Raw genomic sequence first — 21,938 nt, 5'->3', positions numbered from 1 at the left:
GCGCCGGTTAAAGATGTTGTTATCAATATTTTGCAGATGGCGACTTTATTTAACCAGATGTCACACGGTATACTTCCGCTGTTTTTTGGGTGAACGCGTGTAAATGAATCCTGTTCGAGTCAATTGAATATCTGCATAATAAAGCCTGCACCTTTGGTAATTATTGGATGACACGTGTGGTGAGCTGCAAGTCGTTCAAATGGTAATGTTATATCTCATCGTGACCTGTGTTGAATGTTTAAACTCCATGTGTGTATCTTCCTTGTTTTTGTGATTTTCTTTACTCACTGTCCGTGACTGTTAAGTGTTATGAGGGTAGTGTTCGGTTGAGTGTTGTTTGTTGTAATGTATTGTTACAACAACCATTTTTACCAGGTATGTTTTTAGCAAACACTATTTTTTAAGCTGTTTATATTATATCATGACACTAGGTTAGGTTTTGTTTGCCAAGTATTGGGGGGGGGGGGGGGGGGGACATTACTTCAATTCAATAATAACCAATATCATAATCTCACAACACAAGCGTTTCATTTTGACCTTCTGTCCTTTTGATATTTTTTTATAAATCAAATCTCGCCAAAATTAGGCTATAAATAGTATTCTTTGAACTCTCAACACTTTGTCTTTAGTTGCGATAACGTAACCCTCCTGCCGACGGCAGGAGGGTTATGTTATCGCAACTGTCAAAACTTAAGCATGTTAATCGTAGTTGCAATAACGTAACCCTCCTCCCGACAGCCGCGCGACCGTCGGGAGGAGGGTTTTGTTATCGCAACTAGTTAATCGAGAGGTCCAGAAAATCCACTCTGCAAACTCAAAAGACAAATGTTAAAAAGTTATAAGTTTATATTCATAAATACCTAAGATAGTTTCCCTATTCCTATTGGTGGAGAGCGCGTCACATGGGGGTGTATAAACCTTTGATAATGACCAGTGTTTATAATGAGCTGGCTTCAGCAAGTCGGGCGCGCAAGATTATCACGCGGAACGCAGATCATAGCTATAGTAACAGCGCGTAATCTTCGCACGCGCACATAATCTAAGCGTGTACACACAACCCACGCGCATCAGATTCTTTACAAAGTTTTTGAAAAAAATATCTCAAACCTCGAATTTTCAATTGTTAAAGTGTCTATAAATTGTATTTTTTTAACGTTTTTTAACAAAAGAGCATTTATGAATGGGAATAAAAGAGTAGTGACTCGTTCTTAAACATCCGTTTAAAACCTTGCAGGGTCTTTGCCGTGCGATAGAGGCCCTCGCCTTCGGCGACCCTGCCGGCTTTAAACAGCCGTTGAAGAACTCATCGCTACCCTTTTATTCCCTAATTGTAATTCAGATCACATCCACGCCATTTTACTGTAATTACAATTATGTTGGCAAACCATAATTTGTGTACAGAACGATCCCACGGGTCGGGGAACAGCCCACAGGTCTGTGATCAGTCTGTTTACTTTTTGCTGATTGCTGCGCATGCGATAGTTGTGATAACGTAACCCTCCTCCCGACGGCCTGATGACTCTTGAGCATGCGATTGCAAAAAGGCTACAGACTTGTCCAATACAATCAAATTTTCTTGATCGACGTTTGTGTATTATTTAGATTAAAACTTTGATTTGCCTCAAGAAGGGGTGAAATACATGGAAATATGGCAATAGTAGAGTGATTGTAGTGTAGACTTAGCTTTTCTGGTTCACACAGGTTATAACGAGACATTGAGACTTTTTCTTGTGTTTTCTGAGCATCTAATGAGAGCTTTTATTTACACAATGCAGCCAGAATAAACTTCAAAATGCTAAATACCTTTAACTTTTACCAAGGAGAAAATGTTAGTGCCCTTGCTCTTTCAAAAATGAAGCGTACAGGCGCAGGCCTGTTCTTTCTATGATTAAGAAGTGTATTTTTTTGCATTTTATAGATTCTAATACACTAGTACAATAAACAGCATTAGGTGTGATAGGCAACATTGTGGCTGTGCTGCAAAATGCAAAGATACTATTGATGACATACAGAAATTGAAAAATACACAGAAGTAAAACATAATGGGAGACTTTTGAGCTGCTGACGGCAGCAGCAGCAGACATAACAGTCCCTTTTTGCAGCTCTGAGAGTGTGTGCACAGCATGTTCAGTAGGTCTGTGCATGCGCATTACTGGCGTTAACTGTGAAAAAGGGCCGACCAAAAGTCTCCCATTGAAATAAGTTTTAAACAGCAGAAAATTGTTTCAATGTTGCATACACCCATGTAAGTGAATTTTTTGGCACAGACATGACATACCCCTGATGTACTTAGCCTTGTCCAAGGCTCGTTATGCAATCAAATACCCAGTACTGTGCCAGTACATGTACTTGTATGGGATGCAGTTCGTCGTCCAACGCTACCTGCTGAATGCAGAGTGGAGTGCTGCGTTAAGAGCCTTCAACAAGGCTACTGATGTAAGTGCACTGCTGTGAGCCTGCCATTGGCAAAACCTCGACAATGCTCAACGTGCTCAAGGGGGAAACCCTGCAATCAGGTAGGGACTGAAAACCCAATCTATAGTGCAAGACTGTGGTCTGAGGTGGGATTCGAACCAGGGTTAAAGAAACCGCTGAGTCTCCCTGATTCCTCATCTCGGACCCCAAACTCCTATTGCATCTAGTTTGTCTTGATAAATGGAATGTGACGCTTGAAATATTGGTACCATGATGTCAGCAGAGTTCGGGCAGTTTCGCGGAAACCAGCATTCCTCAGGTAGTAGATCATCTCGTTGGACCAACTGCTTGTCAGAGAAGGAAACACAGACAGAAAGAAAATTGTGATGGTGTAATTTTGTTCATAAACCGAAAAACAAAATGTCAAGATCACAGCTGGCAAGCTGGCAAAACAGGCCACCAAAACTATGAGAAGCATTGTGTGGACTGCTCTGTGGTTTGGTCGTGGTGGCTCAGGCTGATTTCTAGCAAGTGCAAGTTGATTGTTCATGGCATTTATTTGTCGAGCATGATGACGTGAAATGATGAAAAGCCTGGTGTATGTTATTAAAACAACAAGCAGGCTACTGGTTGCGATGCAAAGGTAGATCACCATCATATATTGAATGTATTCTTGAAGTACTTTTTCCAAGTAGAAAACACACGTCATAGTTTTCAGACTGAAAACTGATCTCCATTCGTTAAGGAAACCCAACGAAGTCGCCAGAAGGGTTACAATTCCCCACACACAACATACAGCAATTCGTGCACGCCTGACTGTAACAAGTGAATTGTATTGAAGCGCATGCACAATTGAAATGTAACGATCAACGGTTAAGATAAGTAGCGACAAATTAGACATGCAGGTTAAAATTATTCCCATAAATGCTTTTATCCCACATAGCGTAGAGTGACCACAGTTTTCACAAATCACTGATAAGGTAGCTGGAACAGCAATAACAAACCCAACACCAAGGTCTGCGACTGTCATGGACCTCAGAAACACTTTTGTTGTGTCTTGGATACTGTTGACTTTAGGCAAAACAAATAAAGAAAATAAACCCAGTGTTATTATGAGAATTGAAGTCACACCGACAATGCTACCTCTGATAACGTTGTAGTCGTTCACGTCACTCTCAGTTTCATTCATGGTGGAGTTATTAGTGCTGGTATAAGAACAGCTTGAAACAGTGTTAAGGTGTTGTCAGTTGGATCTTCCAGATGTTTATGAAACTATCCTTTCCAGACTAAATTATTCACTCACTCACACATCCAGAGACTGTCATGATGGTCACTGGGGTACCTTGATGGATGCATCTGTTGTCAGGGATCGGCACAGTTATCTGTCCTCTGTCATGCATACAAGGGCAGTGTTTTGGCCTCTCAGTCTCGAATACTGTCAGACCATGAATTCCTCTCTGCTGCTTCCCTCAACTATTCTTCGGAGGATGGTTTTGGACAGGGAGTCGTGACGGGACACATGAGCATACCAGGCGAGCTTGCGACATTTCACTATTGCAAGGGGTGGTTCCTGAATGTCAGCATACATGTAGGTGTTGATTTGCTGCCTGACAAAGTCATCTGTCTTGTGCTCTCTGGTTAAGATGCGCAGGATCTTTCTGTAGTTCACTTATGCTCAGAGGATGTACATGTACCAGAACAATTCAGGTTGAGTAGAACTATCGTTGCTAACGATGAACTCAAGATGAGGATTTTAAGGATGATGATGACTGGGATGAGATTATTGCTGCGAGTACGACAATAATGGAGAACGTTGAAACTGGTATCTTTGATTACGAATGAATCTTTCAAATCAACACATTAGTATTCCACACAGAATAATTTCAATCTGCAGTTTTTAGTTTCATCAAACAAGGCAGAGTTGAGTTCCAACATTATTTAGATGCGGTACCTGTACCAGAATAATTGGGCTGAGTCCTAACAATGAACTTAAGACAAAGACGAGAACGTGACTGCGATGGGAATTTGACAATTATTGAGAATGATGAAACTGGTATCGTGGATAAAGACTGCATCTCTAAAATTAACATTTCTTTTTTTGCCTCGTCAAACAAGCCAGCAGTGCGCTCAACTCATTTAAGCAGAATTGATGATTGAGTTGCAAACATTGGCCGCGCCCATCATTTACTGCAACTATCACTTACCATGTGCTGACTGGCTTACTTAAAGCCAGCCTGCATATTGCTGGCTTTAAGCATTAATGGTTTAGTAAAATTATTATTAGCAGTGGCTAAGTGGTTTTCTTTGTAGTGTCCTCAGTTTAATCACTGTCTGACTTTATCACTTCAAAGTAATTGCAATTATCGATTGATGTACAAACTGACGCAATCGTCCTCTTTTTTCTCTGTGGCAATTTTCATCAACTTAATGTTTCAGCTGAGTAAAGTTTTTGCTTTGTAGACCCACCCCTGTTGTTTGTTATTGGCTGTCGCATCATTAAAAAACAATTAAAAAATTCACTGGGAATATTTACTGATGAAACAAACTGTTGACTTTTTGCAGAATGAGATTACAATTTCATCAGCTGAAGTTTTAAATTAATAAAGTTGGCTTTATGTACCCCATTATTAACTGGTCAATTATGTCAATTTGCCTTGTTGTTTGTATTTCTGACAGTATTCTTAAACAGCTACCTGAGCGGAATGTTTTCAACAGAAATGGTATTTTTACTTGTTTATAATGCACTTGTTCACCATTTTAATGTAATTTTGATATGTGTACACTTCTGAACTTTTCGTAATTATTGAGTAAAAAATCAGGCCCCTACCTAAAGGTTTTTTGAAAAACTAAAAACACTTCTGCCGTTGAGAGCGGGCGTCAAAAGACAATGCCGCTGACGTCATTTGTGGGAGTTTGCTTTGTTATACATCCACGCTGCAACAAAGCCACTTTATCTACTTATGACGTTTTGAGAGTGATTACGTAACGGGGCTTTTTGCAAATCTCGCAGAAAATCTCTGGACAAGGGCATACAAAATGGATGTTTTTTAACACAATTAAAACCTATTTATAATCATATGACTCGATTTCTTTATTCATCGAAAACATTTTAAGTGGAATTCAGCAAAGTTCACGACTTCAAGCAGGTCTTTAAAGAAGTTTAATTTAGGAGAGGGACAGTCTGTTGATCTATGGTTTCTGCACTTTCACATTAATTGACAGCTTTGTGTGCTTTGACTGTTTTTTTGGTTTACATTGAATACTGTCTGGTTTCAACACAGTCTAGCAGACAGTGGCTGGTATCTCCGACTAATAGTAATAAAATAATTATAATTTATTCATTTATATATTGCGCCCATACCATAAAATGTACACAAGCGCATAACAAAATAATTATAAAAATATTACAATTTAACGACAGGAAAATATACAGCAATCCAAACAAATGAAAATGAAAAAAGACCTTACAGAACATCCGTAGAGTAAAAATTGCAAAATATTAAGACAGTAAACCCAAATAAATTAGTAAAGGAACAATATGCACTGGAAGGAACAATATGCAATCCATTTCAGAGAAAATAGATTAGATCAAATAGAATAGACTAGATCCAGTCTGATTTCTACAGTTGGGCTGTCATTATAAAGAGCTCTGTTTAAAGGCACTGGACACGATTGGTAATTACTCAAAATATTACTATATTAGCATAAAACTTTACTTGGTAACGAGCAACAGAGAGCTGTATAATACATTGTGAGAAACGACTCCCTCTAAATGTAACGTTGTTTTAGAGGTAATTTCTCACTAAAATAATAACAGACTTCTGACCAGAAGCCTTTTATTCCTATCTGAAAGCACACTATTTTGTACAACAAGGGTGTTTTTCTTTCATCATTTTCTTGCAACTTCAATGACTAATTGAGTCCAAATTTTAACAGGTTTGTTATTTTATGCATTTGTTTGGTATATACCAAGTGAGAATACTGGCCTTTGACAATTACCAAAAGTGTTCTGTGCGTTTGAAGGGTTTGGGTGTTTTTTGTACGACTCATCAAAACACAAACGTTCACAGATTTACATTAGACTTACCGGGTTGGTAGAAAACTTCCCTTAAAATATTACTTGCTGAAGTGCTATAGCTTTTGAGAAATTACTGTACAAAATTCCCTGAAAATAGTTTTATCATACAACAGATTTGCACGACTCTGCTCTGTGATTTTAACTTTTTTTCTCAAAACTTAATAATATTGAATATTGAAGCTGAAACTTCCACAGGTAAATTATATTGAGTAGGGATTCATGTCATAGCCGAAATGTGATATACAAAAGGGTAGCAAAACCCTTTAAAGGCAGTGGACACTATTGGTAATTACTCAAAATAATTATTGGCATAAAAACTTTCTTGGTTCTGCTTATCAGGCTTAAAGAGTGCCATTCTGAAATCCCAAATCTCATGTTTCTTTGTTTAGCACAGTAAAATATACTTAATGTTGGATATTTTCTACGCTCTAAAAATGTATTTATTATTATTATTAATTTGCTGTTCTCATAGCAATGTACACGCTATAAAGAGTTACAGTAGTAAGATGGCTTGTCCAAGTGACCTTGTTATAACGAGCGTTGGCTGTACACGTATGTATTTTGATGTTACTGGCAATCAGTATACATTCCCTGCTAATAATAGTGGCTTCTAACATGTACGTATAAAGCGCACGTATCTGTCACTTAGTGACGCTCAAGACGCTTCAACAGTCAGTGTTTTCCTGCAAGGTGTTGTGGAGCTACAATGTACAGTGTACGTTTTTGAAATATGAGACCTACTCCTTTGGATACTATGCTGTAGCACCATGTTCACAATAAAGCCCGCTTCATACTTCCTGCAAAGGGGAATGCGAAGTGAGTTTTGACTTCACATGGCTGTTCTCACAGCGATTGTTTTGCAGGAGTTGAACACAGTTCAACTGTTGCCAATTTTTTCTTGCAAATTTGTGATGACAAAATTTGTATCAAATTTGCATTCGCAGGAAGAATGAACCGGGCTTAACAGCATTTGTGTAAGGCCGAAATGAAATTTTGACATGTTAGATTTAATGTTACATGTACATCTCAATTATATAGGATTAAAAAAATTAAGGTAAAAATTGCCTTTAACGTGACATAATTTCCATTGACTCAACAGTTTCCTTTTCTTTTCCTATGTCCACACAGCTTGATTTCATATTGGCTTGAATCCAATCATCATGCCAGCTCTGGTTTTATTCAGACGTCGTTGGAGGATCGGTAGTGACGACTTTGTATTTCCTGGCATATGGTCCTTCCTCTTCAGAATCCTGTGGTGAGTTGAAGAATGCATTGCCATACCTGGAGTTTCACGGACGCCACGTAGGCCACGGAAGCAATGGCCTCTGTTGCCCCTTGGCCTTGGTGCCCCTTCAAGAGTTTCCCATAGACTTAAAGATTTTCCAATGGAAGTGCCCTTTGCAAAATGAAAATGGCCTTGCCTTCTCAAACATGAAATTCCAGGTCTGCAATGCAGAGCTGGAATTTACACTGGACCACCGGCCTGGGACTAGGGCCCAATTTCTAGGCTCTGCTTACTAGCACAGAATCGGTGCTTACGGAAGCAGGGAATTCTGTGCTTCTGGCAAGCATATTTCACGGGTTAGCGGCGAATTTCGACTTCTGCACTTGTGTACTCCACATTACTAGGCATTCTACGCTTACAAGGCTAGCGCAAAATTTGGCGGTAAGCAGAGCCATGAAATTGGAATCATTAGTTTCAGACAAGCTTATTAAATTTACATACTACACTGTTCTGGGTTTTTAAACAAAGACAAATTTTCTGGGGCAGGACTTCAACCTGCGACCTCTGTAAAAACATTTGCTCTAACAACTAAGCTATCTAAACCCGAATGTTAGACCTCCCTATTTTGTCAATATCTTTGTTCGGGGGTGGGGGGGGAGGGAGGAGGGGCAGTGAGGAGGGGCAGTCAAAAGCCATTCAACATGTATACTGCTGAAACTGTCGACATTAGGGCTAGATAGCTCAGTTAGTAGAGCGCCGACATGTTAATCCTGAGGCCACAGATTAAAGTAGTGCTCTCGACATTTGTCTTTGTTCTACCCCAAAATGTTTTAAATTGACCCAGTCAGTTTCCCTTGTGGGATTATTTCTTTAAACTGATAACTGAAATAATATTTGTATTTGTGGTATCTTTAAACACCGGACATTTTCTTGCTATTTGGACTGATGTTCCGACCCATTTTGACTTTCCCCTATACAGGCTAACAGCAGTATTTGTCGTATACACCTCCCGCGTCTCGTTCTTGGAGTGCCATGGGAGGGATCTACTAATGACTTATTTAATCGGCCTGATGACCATTCTATCAGTCACAATATGTCTGGAGTTTATCGTTGTGTACATAAGCGCTCAGGGGTCCATATTGAACGCGACACCCAGGCGTCATTTACCACTGGTGAGAATAGAGAGTGTAGGATAGAAATAAAATACAGAGAGTGCTGAGCTGAATCGCCGTCGATGATGATAATGTCCTCTTGTGTCTCCACAAGGCTAACTTTATTATATACCCACCAGTCCCTTAAGAATTTCCTTTCTCAGATTTTTATTAACCAAAATAACCTGTCTGAAATTAAGCATGAACATAAAGGAAATTATGCACTGTAGGACCTGTGTCGTACTTCCACCCCTAGAAATTTGCATATAAAAAAATTGTAATATGTATGAATTTGGTTAAAATGTACAGTTAGCGTCACAAAAAAATAACTCCTTCTTGTGACATTTTTTCCTTGTAGTTTCTCTACGTACGAGTTCTTGTCTTCATCATTGAGATTCTCTTCAGCATCTTGGGGGCCATCTGGATGTTCAGCGAGTTTGAGTTTGACAAGACGAACAGCTGCGAGAGGAACATCGTTCGTCTGGTCCAAGCTGCTGTCATCATCAGCTGGGTGCTCCTGTTCGTCGTTTGCGTCGCCGTGCTGCTTCTCTTTAATCCTTGGCATCATGATCACAGAGATGGAGATGACGATGGTGATGAGGAGCATGTCATCAACCCGGCTGTGCAACTCAAGTGGGAACAGAGGTACATGGTTAACATGCAGGCACTGGATTTTTTCACGAAGACAATTTTATAAAATGTAATATTAATATTATACAATAGGCCACTACTTAGTGGCTTCTTATATAGCAAGTTGCTTTAACATGTCGTTTTTTCCTGCAAGGTATGTGGGACTCAATTGAATTATGAGACCTAATGCTTTTACATACATTTAGCACAATGTAATGGTTTACAAGGTGCTGTGGCACAATATGCTGCCAATCAAACCAGGAACACCGGGGTGAACCCTTTCTCTTCTCGATAAGCGCACTGGGTTCTTTTACGTACAAAATACAACACACAGGACCAACAGCTCTATGTCCTAAAGCATCATGGTTAAGAGTCTTGCTTAAGGACATATTATGTGTCACGTCTGTCTTATTTCTTACTTTCAGATGTAAGATGCTGTGTTGTTGTGCAGGAAAGGATGACAATTCCCAAGTAGCATATGCTGAAGTGGCTGCTATCCTCTCCAAATTCTTCCATGTGAGTCATCCATTACGATAATAATTATTTATTAAATTCTTTTTTAACTTTCAAAGCTCAAACACCTCGAAGCGCAAGGACAAAAGTGTCACGACAGGGACTCAAACCCACACTTTGCTGAACAGAAACACCAGGGCCCAATTTCATAAAGTCTGTAAGCACAAAAAATTGCACAGCACAGAAAAGTATTATCAGCCAAAATTACATTAAGTTTGCATTGTTGTGATACACGTAGGTGCCCCACTCATTGTTTCTGACAGTTTTCAAGCAGTATTTTCTGCTTACAGCTTCATGAAATTAAGCCTAGGGCTTGAGTTGGTTGAACAGAGTTAAAACCTTTTATGTAAACTATCATATCCCCATGACTATGTGGGGGTGTCGTGGCCGGGCGGATAAGAGCAATGAACTCAAGCTCTGATGTTTCTGTTCAGCAGGGTTTGGGTTTGAATCCCGGTCGTGACACTTGTCTTCTTGAGCAAGACACTTAACTATTTAGCTTTCTCCACCCAGGGGTACATGTAAATGGGTACCTGTGAGAGCAAATTTTGTTCTTGTGATTGATTAGCTTAGTGCGCTACATATTTGGCGCCACAGACTGAATACTCCCCAGTGAGCTGAGATGTTTTAAGGAATGATTTAAGGCCCAGTGACCACAGGTAATAATGTTGAAGCGCCATGAGCATCACTGCGTGACGAACCTGAGCGCTGTATAAGAAGCCACTATTATCATTAATGTTGTTATTTTTGCCTTAAGGGTCTGGACACAGTGCCTTCAGACATCATCGCAGGTCTCATCCTGATGCAGTTGGAACAGGAGCGACTCATGCGGAATGGCGAGCAGCCCACATTGACCCGCCCGTGCGGGCCTTGCCTCTCCGCCCCCTCCCAGCCTGCTATAGAGGAGGTGCCCCAAGCCCTACACTACCTGAAATTTGCAAGCAGCGCCTACGGATGGAAGATGTTTGTCTGTGCTGATTTGTGCTGCGGGATCTGCAAACTCTGTGAATATTGCAAGTAAGTTGAGCATTATCTACATGTACCTGGCAAGTTGATACACACATGGTGTTACCGCAAACTAAATATATATTAAGCTTTTGTGTTATGAATATTCTATGAATACATCAAACTTAAAAAGGAAGGGAATTGTCAACTTCAATTTTTTGATGTACTCATTTTCCAATAAATATATTCCTAATTACAAGTCTCTAATCTGGCATTAAAACATTGTAAATTGCCATCGTATGCAATACCTTTCCAGTGCAATTTTTTTTCAATATTCAAAGCATCTAATGACAAAATTCTGAGAAAAATGGGTTTAGTTATTTTTTTTACAGGGATGTCTTGGTTCATAACCAACATTTTCAGAGCAATATTTGAAACAAGGCATCATTGGATTTCAGCAGCAAATTGATTTTTACACTCCATGGACAAAATTTGTGTCACTAATAATGTTAAATTCAAGGCCGTTTTGAATTTTAATATTACCAAAAGTCAGTTATGAACCAATGTATTCCTGATCAAAAATGTACCAAACAATTTTGTTTGACTCGCATGAGGACTTGATCTAATGGAAAATTAGTACATCACAAAAACTAAGTGGTTGTTTCCCTTCCTCATTAAGTAGCTGAAAATTACTCTCTTTTGTACTCGGCCTAATTAAGCTCATTTGACTAATGGCTGTAGATGTAACCGTAAAGGCAAAGCTTTTAAGCTTTAAAAATGGTTCTGGTACTTTTTGTACAACACAAAACACAAACGCACACAGACTTACATTAAACTTACACGGTTTAAAGACAATGATGGTAGAATTCTTCCCCTAAAATATTACTTGCTGAGGTGCTGTAGTTTGGGGGAAAAAATTAGTAAAACAAATTCACATAAACAGTTTTTTTCTTAGTGAGATGAAAATTATTTTAGCATGTACTGTAAAAAATTTACGCGACTCTTCTGAATACATTGCTTTACGATTTTTTTATTTTTTTTTTCAACTTTTGATTTTCGACTAATGATGCTGAAACGTCTTCGTTAAATAGTATTGCAGGCAATTTTATGTCATGTCCAAAAACTTGATCTACAAAAGGTATCAAAACCCTTTAAAGATGGGAAACAAATTCTATATCATTTGTTGTTATGCATTGAATGGCCTCCTGCATGTATAGTAGAGCAAAAATGCCACACTCAAAATTCATCAGCTGCTACTTAAAAAAAATCTTTACTTGCTGCTTAACAATTAGTGATTAGTGTGCTCAAAACATGCTCAGTCTAAATATTCATGCCATTCAAAATTTGCTGAACAAAATCATTCCCTATTATTACAAATAAAGCTGTTTTTTGATAACTGCGAAATTCATACTTTTATTATTATAACTGATTTGATAGTTTGTCGTGTGTCATTGCTGAGCGATCAAGCCCACTGGACCCAAGCTCTGGTGTTTCTGTTCAGCAGAGTGTGGGTTCCAGTCCTGGTTTTGACATTTGTGTCTTTAAGCATGATACCACTATTGCTGCATCCTTCAGACCTGTTTCTGTGAATAAAATTGTCCTTTGCCCTCCCTTATTGCTTTTCACCAACTTTCTGAAAATGTAAGGAATGACCAGCGGATGTGAGTATACAAACAAATTGAATTTAATGTTCTTAACCTTTCAATTTGTACCATTTTGGTTTTTGAATCATTGTGCACCTTTTAGATTAAAAGAAAAAGCATGTCAATTCCGATGCATGTTTGTTTAGCTTTTAGTGGTTTTAACAGACCACTTTAGTTTATTTGTTTAGTTGTGTGTTTGTTCACTGGAGTTAGAGTTAGTGTAATTGAAGGTGAGGGTGAATTTATGAGTTTTAGTGATAGAATGGGATTTGTGTAGTTTAAACTTTTATCACTTAGGTAGTTACTGCAGCTACTGTAACAAGAGCAAGTTTGACTGGTTGACTGATGGTTGATTTCAACCTAGCACTAAACCTGTACCTTATTAATACCGGTCAGTCAACTGCTAAATGCAACTTTAACTGCAAACTAAAGCCCAGTTCATACTTCCTGGGAATAATGCACATTTTTACATCACATGGCTGTTTTCACAGCAAATGTTTCGCAGGAGTTTAGAACTAGTCAACTGATGCGAATTATTCGTTGCTAATTTGTGACGTCATAATTCGTTTTGCATTCAAATTCGCAAGATGTTTGTTCAAACCGGGCTTAATGGTTGACTGGTGGTGATCTCTACCATGACGATTAAACCAGTTCCTAGTTTAAACTGGTCAGTCAACTGCTTAGTGTAAGTTTGTTTGCTAACTAATGGTTGACTGGTGGTGATCTCTACCATGACGATTAACCAGTTCCTAGTTTAAACTGGTCAGTCAACTGCTTAGTGTAAGTTTGTTTGCTAACTAATGGTTGACTTGTGGTGATCTCTACCATGACGATTAAACTAGTTCCTAGTTTAAACTGGTCAGTCAACTGCTTAGTGTAAGTTTGTTTGCTAACTAATGGTTGACTGGTGATTGGTGTTTTCCTGGGGGTGGATTTCTTAGAGAGTTAGGGCTAGTCTTTTTTCAAGTTAGGACAAGTTACTCGTCTTAATTTTAAGACTGGCCATACATTTTAATATCTCTTGGGACTAGTCTTAAAGGGACTGGTCCTGACTCTTTGCGGGATCGACCCCTGATATGATATAATTGTAAGCATTTCCTATGGACACCTTTTTAATGTATTGTAAGTTTAACTAATCTTTTTATAGTTGTGCTTTTCCATCACATTTTAAATTTCGCGGATTGTGGTTTTAATTATTGGCTGGTCCATTTTGTGGTTTATATTTTGAGAAATCTTTTATACTCTTTGGTTATTTTTGCTCTTGTTTGCAGCTATTTTTAATGTGTACAGCGCCTTGGGGTCCAGTCATGGATGTAAGGCGCTTTATAAGCGCTGTTTAATATTATTGTTATTATTATTATTATTATTGTTGATCTCTACCATGACCACTAAACCAGTTCCTAGTTTAAAGACACTGGACACTATTGGTAATTGTCAAAGACCAGTCTTCTTGGTGTATCTCAACATATGCATAAAATAACAAACCTGTGAAATTTGAGCTCGATTGGTTGTCGGAGTTGCGAGATAACTATGAAAGAAAAAAAACACCCTTATTACACAAAGTTGTGTGCTTTCAGATGCTTGATTTCAAGACCTCAAATTCTAAACTTGAGGTCTCAAAATCAAATTCCTGGAAAATTACTTCTTTCTCGAAAACTACGCCACTTCAGAGGGAGCCGTTTCTCACAATGTTTTATACTATCAACCTCTCCCCATGCTCGTTACCAAGTGAGGTTTTATGTTGATAATTATTTTGAGTAATTACCAATAGTGTCCACTGCCTTAAAACTGGTCAGTCAACTGCTTAGTGTAAGTTTGTTTGCTAACTAATGGTTGGTTGGTGGTTGATCTTAACCTCCCACCATGACCACTAAACCTGTACCTGGACCAAGTATCGAAAAGAGAAGGGTTTGCCCCGGTGTTCCTGGTCCGATCGGCAGCAAATTGCGCCACACCATCTTGTAAAGCATTACATGGTGCTATCAGAATTAGGTCTCATAATTCAAAAACATAGTCCCACATCTGGCAGGAAATACTGTATGTTACAGCGCCAGGAGCATCACTGGGTGACGGACATGTGCGCTTTATAAGAAGCCACAATTATTATTATTATTATTATTATTACCTAGTTTCAACTGGTCAGTCAAATAATAATGTAACATTGTTATAACATTGAATGAGATAATGTTGCATTTTACTCATTGTATACATCTCAACTCTCTTTCGGTGACTGCAGTGTTTCTCATACTGGCCCTACTCTTTGAAACAGTCGTCCACTTGGCCCTTCATCAAGCCTCTTCCTTTTCAGCCAGTTCTTTCGAAAAATTACTCAAACGTATTTGTTCACACTTTAAATCCAATTTTAGTATTTATTTTTATACATGTATTACATGTTCTGATGAAATTATGCGCTTTATACAGGCATGATATTCCTCATATTTAAGTCTGGTTTTCCCATAGAGCTATATATATTGACTAGAGCGCTAACTTGCTCTGCGTTTTGAAGCCACCCTGGGCGCAGACATGTTTGATGTGTTGCGTGAATTCGGAATTTTAAGAGAACACAAATGCTGCGATTATTTTACATTCGGCGTGTGCGTATACGTACGCAGCTGTCCACTCGCGTACGTCCGCGCTATGAAAACCGTAACTTCGACTTGACTGCCGTACTAAAAAAAGTAAACGCGCTTTTTAATCATGACGCACATGACGCTCGCAGTTTGTGCGCTGATCAGCAGATTGTGCGTTCACATTTACTGCATTTTTTGCTTCGATGGCACATAAAAAAGAACAGACGCACGATCATGCAAATAGCCGTTCAATTGCCGTACGAAATTTCAAGCTTGTACATAAACATGGATGCACGGCTTCAAAACCTTAGTGCGTGTATAACGGGGTGTTAGCGCTCTAGTCAATATATATAGCTCTATGGATTTTCCATTTGTTTTGCCCTTGTGAAAAATCAGAAAAACTGGTTAAATAGCCTTTCAAATTCTATTCAATTACTATATACATGTAGGTCACCCCTTTGTGCTTAATACTCTTTCCCTACTTTAATCAGAGACAAGCTATTATTAGTATTACCAGCAAGAAACCCCTCGCAACACACGTTCATACAATATTGCATGAATTATAGTAAGATTATTATATAAGAATCCACTAATAATAATAATAATAATAATAAGACTTGTAATGCGCACATATCCACCCTGCTGGGTGTTCAAGGCGCAGTAAAACCAAAAACAAAACAAAAAACAAAACACAACACAAAGAAAAACAGACACAACAAAATTAGTCATTGAAAACCTGTGACATAAGATAAGTTTTGGGAAGAGTACTATTATTACTATTATTTGTATGTAGATGCTGTGGATGTTTGAGACAGAGTAGCCGTACTGAGAAGGACAACTGTTGCCAGTGTGACACGGCAGCTGTCAAGTACACCACCGGACTAGAGGAAGAAGACATTATTTATATTAGCTTTCATAATAAAGTAAGTCAGGGAACCATGCAGAATGCGTTCGTTGTGCTGGTGCCAAAAACTTTGAGCAAGATCGAGGCCACACTTTCTAGTTGAATCATGATTGACCACTGACTAGCAACTTATATGCTCAGAAACGTAATTGTTAAAAGACACATTTAGAAGTCTAGTCAACCACCAACTGGGGAGGTATTCATTGCCTTCCACTTTTTTACTATGGCGTCACTGGTTCCCTTCTGCGCTTACACATGTTAACAGCAGGGAACAGGCTATCGGGACCGCGGATAAATCCTTGTTCTTGAGGCTTGTTCCAATCAACAACAGTAGTCACGCAATGGTCGACCAGCCTGGGTTCGAGTCAAACTTGTTCTTTGTATCTGGCATGAGAACAGCTCCATGTAAAACTGATTGCATCTGGATCAATTTTACCCAATACACCCTTTGCACAAAGCGGAACGCACCTTTTAAAGCAACTTTCCGTCCGCCATGACAGGAGTCAAAGTAACACTTGTGGGGTTGCTAACCACACGTATTTTGGAGGCGCTCGTCATAGTGCCTCCAATTGATCAGGAAGTTTCACCAAGGATCACTCATTCTTGACACAGTCAGGCAAAATATGTATGTCAGCATCCCATTAAGTGTTACTTTGGCCCCTGTCATGGCGGCCGGAAAGTTGCTTTAGGAAGTGCGTTCTGCGTTGTGCAAAGGTTCTACAGAGAACGTTCATTTCTCTATAATGTGGCATGTCATGGCCGAGCGGTTTAGTGCATCGAATGCAAGTTCTGGTTGCTGAGTATTCAGGATGTGCATTAAGAATCTCAGTCAAGAGTCTTGTGTCCTTGGAGCAAGACACTATCATTGCTTCCCATCACACAGGCGTATTTGGGTGCCTGTGACTGTACATATGGTAATTCTTGTGATTGATTTAGCTTGGTTTCATTGAGTTCTGTCTTTGGGCTTGCAGGTATTTGAGATTCCATTTTTCGTTGCCTTGGATCACGAGTATCAATCAGTTGTTGTTACAATCAGAGGATCGCTCTCGTTTAGGGTGAGTTAAATTCATGCTTTTTGGTATGTTGTTAAGAGCACCGGTTTCGATAGGGAAGCATGTCCCCAGAGAATCTGCCCTCCATATGGGAAATTAACATGGGCTGAATGAGGATGATTCAAAAGAGGGTGCTAATTCAAACGTAGTCCTACTTACCCTGCAGGAAATACTGTATGTTACAGCTGGAAATACTACATGTTACAGCGGGAAACACTACATGTTACAGCGCCAGTGACGGATATGCGTGCTATATAAGAAGCCACTATTATTATTATAATTAGGGAATAACAGTGCGAGGACCCGGTCTTCACTGCGTGGTAATGACCGGGTTAGTGGCTAGCGCTGTTAACGTACCGAGCTAGAGTGCGCGAAGTTGCAATGAAGCTAACATGAATATAAATAAGCATGCGATACAGTGCATGCAACGAGCAAACTAGTTTTACACAATGTATGCTGATTTAGGGGCCACTTAATCGCTATTTACCAAAGCCAGTCTTTAACCGCCTTAATACACCCCCACGTGACCGGGTTTTGACCAATCGGAGACTTGAAACCGTCCAAGGTATTTATTAATCATTATTATCAGAAGAAGTATGTACACAGTTCGCCCTATGGGGAAGAGTCTCCTGCCATACCAGAATCTAGCCTGAACATCTGACATCACACTTTCAGACTCTTGAATTTTACAATAATGTGACTTGATGGTGAAGCTTTGTACTTTGTCTTGACCCTGGCAGGATGCATTGACAGATGCTACGGCCGAGTCTATTAAACTGGACATTGAGGGACAAGAAATCTACGCACACAAAGGCATTACTCAGTCGGCAGTGTACATCAGAGACAAGTTGGAGAAGGAGCATATACTGGAGAGGGCATTCCAGCAGGCACCGGTAAGAAACAAACAAGAAGAAAATATAAATCAATAGTAAACTTGCGGGTACAACCATGTATAAATCTCTTAGGGTGAGTGTTGGCTCTGAAAAGAGCCAGTTTGGTCTCGACGTTTCGAACAGTATACTCATTCTCTTCTTCTTATTTCTCCACACCATGCAAAGCTTCAAACAATACTAAAGAAACAAACAGATGAAGATTTGCATCATTAGTTGGCACCCGCGCTCAAATAGGGGTCTTGTCAACATAAATCCAGGACAGGTAGTCAGAGAACAATTCTTTGATGTCAAATTGTTGTTTTATTTCCGTCAGACTTTATCTCTACATGTATGTGAGACACGGGTTTTACTCATTTAATCGCACTTATTTCTTTGATACAAAGTTTTTTAATTCTCCATTCCGTTTCTCTGCCTCTTACAGTCTGTCACAATTCAAACGTAATACAAATTGTCATTTTTACTTCATGTACTTGGCTTTCAGCTCCGTTCTGTATTTTATTTTGTTTGATTTGATTGTTCTCATCAGGATTACAAATTAGTGATTGCTGGTCACAGCCTAGGAGCTGGTGCTGGAACCATTCTGTCCATGTTACTATACAACACATGGCCTGGCCTTAAATGTTATGCATTCGCTCCACCTGGTGGGCTTTTAAGGTAGGTCTACACTAAATATGACTCCTTTGAGTTTAATGTCATTTAATGCATGTGCTGTAATATATGTACATGTATTAACTTTATAACAGATGTTGCAAGAGGTGCTGCGGTACCCACTGCCAAAACATAGGATTCGAACTGCCTCTAGCTACCGGGCAACCTCGGTAGTCTAGTTGGTAAGACACTGCTCTAGAATTGCAAGAGTTGTGGGTTCGAATCCCACCCGAGTAACATGCCTGTGATATTTTTTCCCAGGACTCGGGGGGGAAAGTACTGAGTATACAGTGTTAACACACATCCGTGTATGGGTAAAAAAATATATATTAATTTTGAACATTGAACTTTGAACATTTTATCAGAGCTGTTTCCACTGTTATAAATTATTTTTTTGAAATTTTGTATAAAAATTATCCTTTAACTTTTGTTTAATAGTACTGAAGGAGTAAACTACACTTCGGACTTTGTGACGACAGTCTTGCTCGGTGAAGACCTTGTGCCAAGGTAAGTCTACAGGCATTCAGGTTAGCAGTTTCTTCCCTGACCTTTCGACCTTGCACCCAGACTTTAAACCATATAATCCTGGAGTGCTTAATCTTCGGACCTCCAAACGGTGCTACTGGCCTGACGACCCTTGATGGCAATATTATTAACTGGCTCTCCTCGGACCTGCCAGTCTAGATGATTTGATGGTGACTGCATGAACCAATGAACGAACCTTTGAGAAATCTGTTTTACAGGCCTTAAATCAACCTACAGCGTGCGTTCAAAGCAAGTCTTGTAGTAACCCTATCATGGTTTTTACTGTCGCGCCTTTTGCAAAGTTCCATTAAAGTATATTCATGTTTTTTTATAGAAGTGTCCCTTAACCAGGGGAAAATTGTTGTGTCCGTAAAAAAAACATTAAATATTTTTTCAGTAGTGACTTGAGGGGAATTGGTCAATACATCAGTGTTCAGTTTCAGGCCTTTTGATTGTCTTCTAATCTTAACCCTGATTTTGTTTTAGGCTAGCACTTGGCACTCTTGAAGAGCTGAAAACTAGAATGATTGATGTTGTCAAGAGGACAGATAGACCAAAGGTACGACAAATGACTAGTTTTGTGTCTTAACAGATTTGGGTAATTTTTGTAACACAAAACACAATGTCCACAGATTCACATCAAACTTATACCGTTTGAAGATAATGATAGTAGAAAGCGTACCATAAAATATTAGTTGAGGCATTCACTTCTCGGATCACCACGTGACGGCTGACGCCCTAATGGACTAAAGAAGAGAAGAGGTGCTGAGTTTTTGAGAAATTAGTTAAGCAATGTCATGAAAATACGTTGTTACGTGCTAAAATAATCTTCGTCTCATGATCAGTGAGACAAAAATTATTTTCATGACATTGTTTTACTCATTTCTCAAAACCTACGGCACCTCAGCAAGTATTTTCTGGGAAGCTTTATACCATCATTATCTTCAAACTGTGTAAGTTTAGTGTAAATCTGTGGACATTGTGTTTTTTGTCCTACAAACAGTACATAGATCCTGTAATGTGGTTATGTTAAAAGATATCAGTTATTATGCATCACTGTCAGTAAAGTTTCTCAGATTGTATATTCCAATCAGGGAGTATTCAAACCTTCCTGCGTGGACATATTTGCTCCGGATTTTCGGCAAAATCTCAAAAATGCAACCACATGTTTAATTAATTGTATACATCTACATTTATATAGGAATAAAACCATCAAGTTGTTAAAAAAACAAAGGTACTCTTTGCCTTAAAGGATAGAGTCAGTGTGTTGATACTGATCTAAATCCATTCTCTTGCAGTACCAAACACTTTTAGGCGGCTGTTGGTGGACAGTATGCGGTTTTCCTGAAAATCTCCCTTATTCCAGTGAATCGATCGACGTCCATCCCACGGAGGACCCAGAGAGCCGTCGGCCATTGATCAACAACCAGTCTACTCCGCGACCCCGGCCTAACTACACAGGGGCACAGCCAGAGGGTAATGGAGGGACGGTAGGGGGTGAAGCCGGAGGAGGGAGGGGGAGGATTGAGCTGTACCCCCCTGGTAGAATCCTTTGGGTTACAGAGGACGTCAGACATACAAGGTAAGCTTGGAATTCATTACAGGAAAGCTCTTTGAAAGAAAGAGGCTAACATCCTTTTCATCTGACAACTAACAGCTGGTATCTCCATGTAATTCCTTTTCCAAACAGTGGACTTAAATGGATCATGCACAAACCAGTAGGGCTGACTCATCCATGAAGTTGCGTCAAGTATGTTTGACAAATTAAATCAATTAACTATTCATTTTATGAAATTGTTTCCAACAGGAGGCTTTGTTGCAGTAAACCCTCCTATAAAATCCGCTGGGCAACTTGCCAAGATTTGAGCCACATCATCATCAGTCCGGCCATGGTGACTGATCACCTGCCCATCAACCTCTCCAAAGCGCTGCAAGAAATTGAGGAGACTACCTGCGTGACCTTCCATACCGACGAGCCTCCGGTATGAGGGCGGTATTCCTGTGCGTGTATTTGTGTGTGTGTGTTTTATACCAAAGGAAGTGCTTCAGCAGCGGCTAAGGTATGATTATGGGTGTGTCCAATTAGCTTCCCTGCGTCGACCCCGCGGTGCTCATTCAGGTGAACCCCTGAAAAGAGCTAATCGAACCATCACTCACCCTTTCTTGGTGACATCCACTCACCCTTTCTTGGTGACATCATGCACCTCAGGCCAGCCCCAGTTGACCCATTCCACAAGCAGGGCACTGAGGGCTGACCTGGGTGAGCCCCTGGAATGAAGTCAAAGCTATTCAAACATACCAGGGGCAGATCGGGGTCGACCCGGGGAAGCTTATCGAACACACCCTGTATGATTGTAATGAGTACTTGTATAGCAATGGCCCATGCCATGCAGGGCTTGAACTTAGAGGGAAAATCTACAAGACCACAAGGGCTTGTGGCTCGAAATGTTTACTGGACCTGAATTTCTTTTTACAATACCAGAATCAAACTACGGAAAACTTACTGATCAGTAACTTTTTTCAAACTGGTGGAAGCCAGATTTCAAGATAGTTTGATTGAATTCAACCACTATGAGTGACTTTAATCATGAAGTAGGGTCCTATCTCTGCAACCGATAACCTGCAGAATTATATTGTTGGCTTTTTAAGCCCAATGATGCCACAAAGCTACGCCAAACTCCTTTTACTGGTTTAATTGGTAAATGTGCTGTCAGTGATAAGCATATGGTTTTATCATAGAGAAAGC

General features: G+C 39.6%; 1 protein-coding gene across 1 annotated transcript; it reads left to right on the top strand.

Moving 5' to 3' along the window:
• Positions 1 to 44: 44 nt before the first annotated feature.
• LOC139944050 (diacylglycerol lipase-beta-like) lies at positions 45 to 21,180 on the top strand. Its single transcript, XM_071940999.1, has 14 exons — positions 45 to 202; positions 7,622 to 7,748; positions 8,698 to 8,890; positions 9,228 to 9,514; positions 9,925 to 10,015; positions 10,770 to 11,029; positions 15,964 to 16,093; positions 17,046 to 17,129; positions 17,867 to 18,019; positions 18,546 to 18,673; positions 19,106 to 19,174; positions 19,679 to 19,751; positions 20,491 to 20,774; positions 21,000 to 21,180. The coding sequence occupies exons 2-14, from the start codon at positions 7,654 to 7,656 to the stop codon at positions 21,178 to 21,180; spliced, it is 2,028 nt and encodes a 675-aa protein (XP_071797100.1). The 5' UTR covers positions 45 to 202; positions 7,622 to 7,653.
• Positions 21,181 to 21,938: the final 758 nt, after the last annotated feature.

This window comes from Asterias amurensis, chromosome 11, assembly GCF_032118995.1.
Source record: "Asterias amurensis chromosome 11, ASM3211899v1".
In the NCBI taxonomy this organism is placed as follows: Eukaryota; Metazoa; Echinodermata; class Asteroidea; order Forcipulatida; family Asteriidae; genus Asterias; species Asterias amurensis.
Note: the sequence above shows the minus strand (reverse complement) of the source record. Positions and strands in the feature narration are given on the sequence as shown.